General features: G+C 42.7%; 1 protein-coding gene across 3 annotated transcripts in view; it reads right to left on the bottom strand.

Moving 5' to 3' along the window:
• Nucleotides 1-1,306: 1,306 nt before the first annotated feature.
• The window catches only part of WRN (WRN RecQ like helicase), a 41,944-nt gene continuing 36,386 nt past the window's right edge, over nt 1,307-6,864 (bottom strand). For 2 of the 3 annotated variants that reach the window (XM_069855077.1, XM_069855078.1), the window contains 5 exons: nt 5,491-5,653; nt 4,343-4,557; nt 3,038-3,107; nt 2,312-2,478; nt 1,307-1,591 (listed from right to left, as the gene is read on the bottom strand). In XM_069855077.1, the coding sequence (XP_069711178.1) occupies nt 1,469-1,591; nt 2,312-2,478; nt 3,038-3,107; nt 4,343-4,557; nt 5,491-5,653 (738 nt within the window). In that variant the 3' untranslated portion in view covers nt 1,307-1,468. Of the gene's footprint in view, nt 1,592-2,311; nt 2,479-3,035; nt 3,108-4,342; nt 4,558-5,490; nt 5,654-6,864 lie in introns of all 3 variants that reach the window. The other variant, XM_069855075.1, reaches the window with a different exon arrangement.

Raw genomic sequence — 6,864 nt, 5'->3', positions numbered from 1 at the left:
GGCCATTCCCTCTCATCCTGTCCCCTGTCACTTGGGAGAAGAGGCCAGCACCCAAATTGGAATATCTTTAAGCTGAAGTAGAGTTCTCACCTAAGGAAAGGTATTGTTTGAAGGTTAGAACATCCCTCTGACAGCGTTAGTAACCTCCTGCTTCTCCACTTTTCTGTGGTACAAGGAGTAGTTACTGTTACACGAAGTAGAATATTTTTGATGTGAACTAAAGTAGAGTTCTCATCCAAGGAACCGTATTTTTGAAAGTTAGGCAGAATGTCCCTCTGACAGCATGTTGTCTTTCAGGCAGTTTTTCCAGACACTTCATTCTTTGGGTGAGAACTCTAGCTTAAATAAACATTCCACTTTTTGTAACAGTACCTACTTCTGCTATTGCTGTGAGGGGGAAAAGGCAGGTGCTGTGAGGGGAAGGCAGGTGTGATACAAGAAGTAGCTACTACTGCAAAAACTGGAATACTGTGAATTAAGCTGAAGTAGAACTACGTTTCATCTAAGCAACTGTATTTTTGAAAGTGACAGAATGTCCCTCTGACAGCACAGTTTCTTCCAAGCCATGTTTTTCCAGACACTGCTCATTCTTTGGAGATGATAACGCTTGGTGTTCAGTGTCTCTTCTGTAATTACCTCTGTTCCTAATAACATTTAAAAATTGGAAAGTAATAGCATATATATAAGATTTCTGGGAAAGTTTATACACATGCACATAAGTGGGAAATCTGTCCTGCCCCAGCTCTTGCCTCACTGCACACAATCAATAGACCTCACTCCTTGTGTTGCTCAGCCCTGGTAAAGCGTGCTGGCTTTCTAAATCTCCAAAATGAGTCTTAGGGAGTTTATTTGCCAGCATTTTTGCTATCTGGTGCTGCAAGGGAAAAGGCAGGCAAAACTGACTCTGAACATTTTAATGTTATTATGAACAACAGTCAAATCTCTTGCTAATTTGAAGCCAGCTCTGTCTTACCTTGCATTTGAGAGGGGGAAAGACTCCAAGCAGAGGCGATTACAGAAGATGACATTTGTTCAGCACAGACCATACTGAACATGAGATGTTATCATCTCCAAAGAATATAAGTGTCTGGAAAAACGCTGCTTGAAAGACAACATGCTATCAGAGGGACGTTTTGTCTAACTTTCAAAACAATACAGTTACTAAGATGAAACTTATCTCAACTTTAGCTCAAATCAAAATTATTCCACTTTTTATAATAGTAACTACTCCTTGTATCACTGCAAGGGAAAGGCGGGTCCTGTGAAAGGAAAAAGGCAGGTGTTTCTCCAACCTGTACGCACCACAGAGCTGCCACAATGTCTTTATTATTTAGTAATAACATTTCACACAGTGAAAAGTATAAGCAGCATCCCTCTTGCCTCACCTGCAGGCACAGAGTAGTGCCCTGCAAAGAAGTGCTCCTGGTAGGGGGAGGGAAGGTAAAAAAATAAATGTTCATATCTATATTCAATTAAAAATGCCTTTTCTGGTCTCTGGTTTAGGTTTCTTGGTCTGGGCTGCAGGCAGAACTGGCACTGCTGAGGTTCCAAACCATGCCGGCACCTTCCTCTTACATGGTGGATGCAAGCTCTGGAAGAAGAAAACAAACATCTGGAGAAAGGCAAGTATGTGCAGTGTGACTAAACTATATAGTTCTATCCTCAAAAGTCATGCTCTAAACTGTCTACAGTTGTAGTGGAAGGTTTGTGTCTGCCCTAAATGAAGACCTTGTTCAAGTAATTGAGGGATAAAACAATCAAGCTATACCTACCTAACGCTGACCAGACCAGGAATCATTATTTGTCTGCACCATTTTTTGTACTTGCATCAATATCCAGCTTCAACCTGAAGCAGGCTGTACTGCAAGTAGTGCTGGTCAGAGTCACGTGAGTTCTCTTTAGAAAAAACACAGTTTGTATGCTCAAACAACTTGTGCTTATATAAACAAAAACAGTCTCACACAACCCTGTACATGAAAGAAGAAAGGGAGCCAAACATCCTCTCTTAAGGCACTGAAAGCTATTTGCCACTAGATGGCTTACAAGTTTACGGGGGAAAAATATTCGTAGCAGGTCAATGTTGTCAAAGTAGTATACTAGTGATATATTTGAGCATAGCATGAACAATAAAAGCAACACGCTGTCACTGCATCGAGGATATTAACAAGAGAAGCTGGCCAGCAATACAGGTCAAGGTTTGAGGCATAATAAAAAACACAGATAGAAGCTGGGATTTTGGTTTGTTAAAGATCAACACCCAAATCTTCAGCTCTGGGCTCTGTTTCCAGCACAGAGCTATAGACAGTCTCACCTTCGGTTGAGAGTCAGCAAACAGTTCCTCCTCATCGCGATTGAGGGCAGGCTGATTCCAGGAGGCCAGCGCACTGGGCTTCAGGCGGTCTGCTGCTCCTCTGCTACCTGTCTGTTTGTCTCCCACGTTCTGTACGGCAGTCCCATGTGACAGTAAGGAAGCAGACAGTTAGATACATCACAGCATTAAAGCTTAACTCTGCACAAACCAAACTCAATGCAAAGGCTGTGTATTGGAGGTTGTTTTGTTTTTGTTGTTTGTTTTTTTTTTTTAAATAAAACCAGACTTAAATTATAAGCAGAGTTCCAACACCTCTGCTTAACAGGATCACTAGCCATTTCTTACCCACTTCACCACATTAAAATCTGAGCAAGTGAAGCGCATCCATTTCAAACACAAGGAAACTGGAACTTGTACTAGGGTGTTTTGGTTTTGTAGTGGAGAAGAATACTTCCTCCATCCTAGTGGCTCCGAGTCCTTGAAATCCTTGCTTCTGACTCACATGTGCTGTGTTTTCAAATGTGTTTTTACAGCAGAGGCGTCAGTTAAAACGGCACAGTAGGCACTGGGGTACTAATTCCTAATTTCTATAAAATGCCCGTTGGTCACAGGTTGAAACAGCAGAGCTGAGATTTTTGGATCAACTACACAACTTGGTGTTACTGAGAGCATTGCTAATGGCAGGTCTACTGTGTGACTTATTACAGTAAGAACACCTGTTTACCGAAGCCGAAGGCACCACTTGCAGATGGCTTTTCTCTGCTCCTTCCTTCAGTGTCGGATTGATCAAATTACCCTGTAAAAGCAGCAGTAATACAAGGTTGTTACAATGCAAGAAGATTCATTAGCAGATTTAAAAGCTGTTTGCTACAGGGATTATTGGAACCAGGATATCTTCTGAAGGAGAAGTAAGTGAAGACCATTTGGATTAGCTTTTGGATTTGCAGCCTACTCACTTGTATAATATTAATTTGATTCCTAGTAGCGTATCATTCCTGTTGTTAGCTCCAGCAGCTAGCAGTAGCAGAAAAAAAGTGTAATTAGAGCTCACACAATCAGACAGCCAGATCAGGTTCAGGAAAAAAAGCTCAGACACATACTGTAGAAACAAAACAGCACTCAGGGATGCAAGCAGCAATTTGGCAAAACAGCAAGGCTTGAAACATTGCTTGAGCTAGAGTTCTAGAAACCAACACCAAACCTTGTAAGGAACAGACAAAAGCCTAGTGCGGGCAGCAGAGGGATGTAGAGTTCGGAGTTTCTTTTTACTATTCCCACCAGAAGCCACTCAGTGCAGTTCCTTTTGTACAAGGAACTGAACTGGGACTTGGGAGACATTGAGAGGCCAGCCGAGAGCTCAGACTGACCTTTCTCAAATAGCAACAAAGAGCTCCTTATTTCCGAAATTTCTCCCCAGTGAGTCAGACTTACAGCATGACACTTCTCTTATCACAGCTACACCCAGAAGTTTCAAGCAATAGAGGAATCCATGAAAGACTGAGACATTTCTGGCAGGCATTGCCTCCGGCTTTTTCAGGCTCTCAGCTTTTCTGCTGTCTTAGAGCTTTCTGCTCAGTATGAGAATCGTTTTTCCCACATCAGGTTGGTGATCAGGTACCAATGCACAGTAGCAAGGCAAGGACAGAATATGGACTTTGTGGCTGTGAATGATCCACCTGAACAGGGGTTTTCATACTGAAAAAGTCTGAATTTCAGTTCTGTGCGCCCAGAATGACAGAGGTGGGCTGACAGTCCCACATGGGAAGAGATCAACTCACGTGGGATATTTGCCAGCTGGGCTGCAGAGGGGCAGCCCTTTTCCTAGGTCAATATTTTCCAAGGGGAACCCACTGGTTCTGCTCAGAGCATCGTCTTTGGAGAGGGAGGCAGTCCTACTCAAATGTGGGGGGATTGGGAAGATGAGACACTAAGCACTACTGTAAACAGCAACAGCATAAAAGGGCTTTTAGTCTGCTCATACAAAGAGGAAACATTCTTTTCACAAAACCAGTTGTATGTCCTTTTACTAACCTTTGGTCTACTCCACAAGGCATTTTCCCTGCTTGCTTGATCTGTTCTTGTTCTTTCCTGCTGCCCATCTGACCACACCAACATCCTTTTGACACCTGAGCCATCCTGAGCCTTATTTCTATCCTCTTTCTCCAATAGTGCAATAGTCATCCTGATGAGATACAGTTCAATATTCGCAGGAACAAGTTTTCTAATTACTTGAATTTTGGTGGTGTCTTGAAAAAAATATAAATACAATATTAATTGTTTTTTCAATGCTCTTGCCCCTCTTTCAGTTTTGTTCCATGTTAAAACACATCAGTTGTCCCTCATTAGAGCATAGGATAAATTTCGTGAGAAAACAAATAATGAGCTCATGGGGTAAATCCCCATCTCATTTGTGCTCATACAAACTTATTGTCCTCAAATTTAATCCAAAAAGTCAGAATCTCCTCCCTTTAACTTGCGTGTCCTACCAACCATTTTCTCTTGAGAGGGATCAAGAGTCTGGTTGAGCCTGTAACTGCTGCTGGAGAGATGTGTTAATCAGCAACAAGACAAGGACAATGAAGCCAGCAAGGCAAACTCCACAAGCCTAAGAAATTAAACTACTAGGGCAGGGCTGGACTTCAAGTCACTCTGTCTCAGAACCACAAGTTGTCTTTAGCCTCTGAACTAGCCCACGGCACCAGACGAAAGAGTTAAGAGAAAGAACCACTTCTCCTACACTTCTCATCCTCCTCACTATAAAACAAATATCTTGCAGAGAAGTCACACTGTAGTTCTACAGCTACTAATCAGTGTATTTTCTTCGTGTAAGTACTGGCATCTACAGACTTTGTGAGGCTGACGTTTTTTCCAAACATGCTGGAGCAAACAGAGGTTTGAGAATGATGCCTGAATATTCTCAACAGCCATATAATCAGGTGAAGGGATTTGTAAAGGGCTGCCCTCTGCTGCTCTCTAATGAGCCACAATTGCCTTATTTTACAAGTTAACCTTGAAAGGAGAGCAGTGATGCTGGCATTGCCATGCTGTGCCTTGCCACAGCCCTTCCAGAAGTGATGGGTTCTACCCAAAGCATTAGTAGAGCTGTCAGTTCTTCACACCCTTCCTAGGTATGCCACCCACTGTCCCAAGAAGCTTCAGATAAAGGCTGTGATGCTCACCCGAGTCAACAGGAGGATTACGGATAACATCAGAAATGATCTGCCGAACTTCAGGAGTCAAACCTGCTCGCTCCAGGTTGACAGGGTAACCAGCTTTGATCGCCTGGATCAGGTGAGCACCAACTTCAGGAAGAGGGAGCGATCTACTCTCACTTATAGTCCTCTAGGGAAACAAAGGCAGAAGGAATTGAGATGGCGGAGTGTCTAAAATACAACTGAAAGCTCAAAAGCTGGCAGTCTCCCATTCCCAAAAAGCAACTCGGGGATACCAGCGCCTAGCAGTGCAACAAGGCTCCCCAAAACACAAATTACTTCTGCTACTTGTCTCATTTATTTTTCTGCTTGTAAAGAACTTCTTTTTCTTGAGGTTACTACTTCGCAGCTGGAGAGCAACATCTTAGCTTGAACTTAGCTCAGATGAAGAGAGGTTCTTCGCAGGAAGGGTGCTGTGTGGCCACCTCAAAGGCTCACCGCAGCCTGCTTATAACTCACACCCTTGTGTTGCAACACTTACTGCCATCCCCTTTCCACCATATGGCAGCTGAATCCCAGCAATTTCTGCCACAAAGGAAAGGGACATTCTCATCTCACGGTCACATCAGAGTATCCGCCCAGCTCCTACTTCATGAGATTTCTGTGTCAAGGCTTCAGTCTCCTGCTAGGTAGCTGTAATGCACCTGACCTTCCAGTGGCCCATTTGATTTGTAACATCTATGCAGAATATGGATAACAGCACCAAAACAAATTCCCCCTCATTTTCACATCTGTTAGATTAATTCTTCTAAGAAATTTGCCTTGAAGAACAGCATCTCAAACTTTATCTACCTAAACTTGTAAGTTTCAAGGAGAGACTTAAAACCAGTTACTTGTCTTCCTCCAGACAATACACACACTGTGCATTGTTACCCATTCATAACTGCACACTGTTTCTCATTAATTAGTCCTTAGGTACACTTCTAAGTCAGGGACTATCTGACAAAGTTTACCAGTACTCTTGGGAGGACAATGCAAAACTCGAAGCAACTTCAGTTTCCTACTGCAGAATTAAAAAGCAATAATTAAACTATACCAACGCGGCTCATTGGGCTCATCTTCAGAGAGCACTCGGCATAATGCCAGTTTATCCATATGCTCTGTAGCACTTCAACAATTTGGATGTGAAAGGTAACATGTTTTCAGTTTCTGTTTGTAACAGGAAACACAGCTTTCCAAAATTTGAACTATAAAGCCACGATAATACATGGCACCTTGATTTTAGTTTTGCGTTGAATCCTCATGAGCTTCGTTTCTTGACATTCAAGCCCTACACACGGACATGGCATAGGCAAAGGAATAGGGATTTGCAAACCAAACCAAGGACAGACTTAGTGATAT

Source organism: Phaenicophaeus curvirostris, chromosome 4 (assembly GCF_032191515.1).
Source record: "Phaenicophaeus curvirostris isolate KB17595 chromosome 4, BPBGC_Pcur_1.0, whole genome shotgun sequence".
Classification (NCBI taxonomy): domain Eukaryota; kingdom Metazoa; phylum Chordata; class Aves; order Cuculiformes; family Cuculidae; genus Phaenicophaeus; species Phaenicophaeus curvirostris.
Note: the sequence above shows the minus strand (reverse complement) of the source record. Positions and strands in the feature narration are given on the sequence as shown.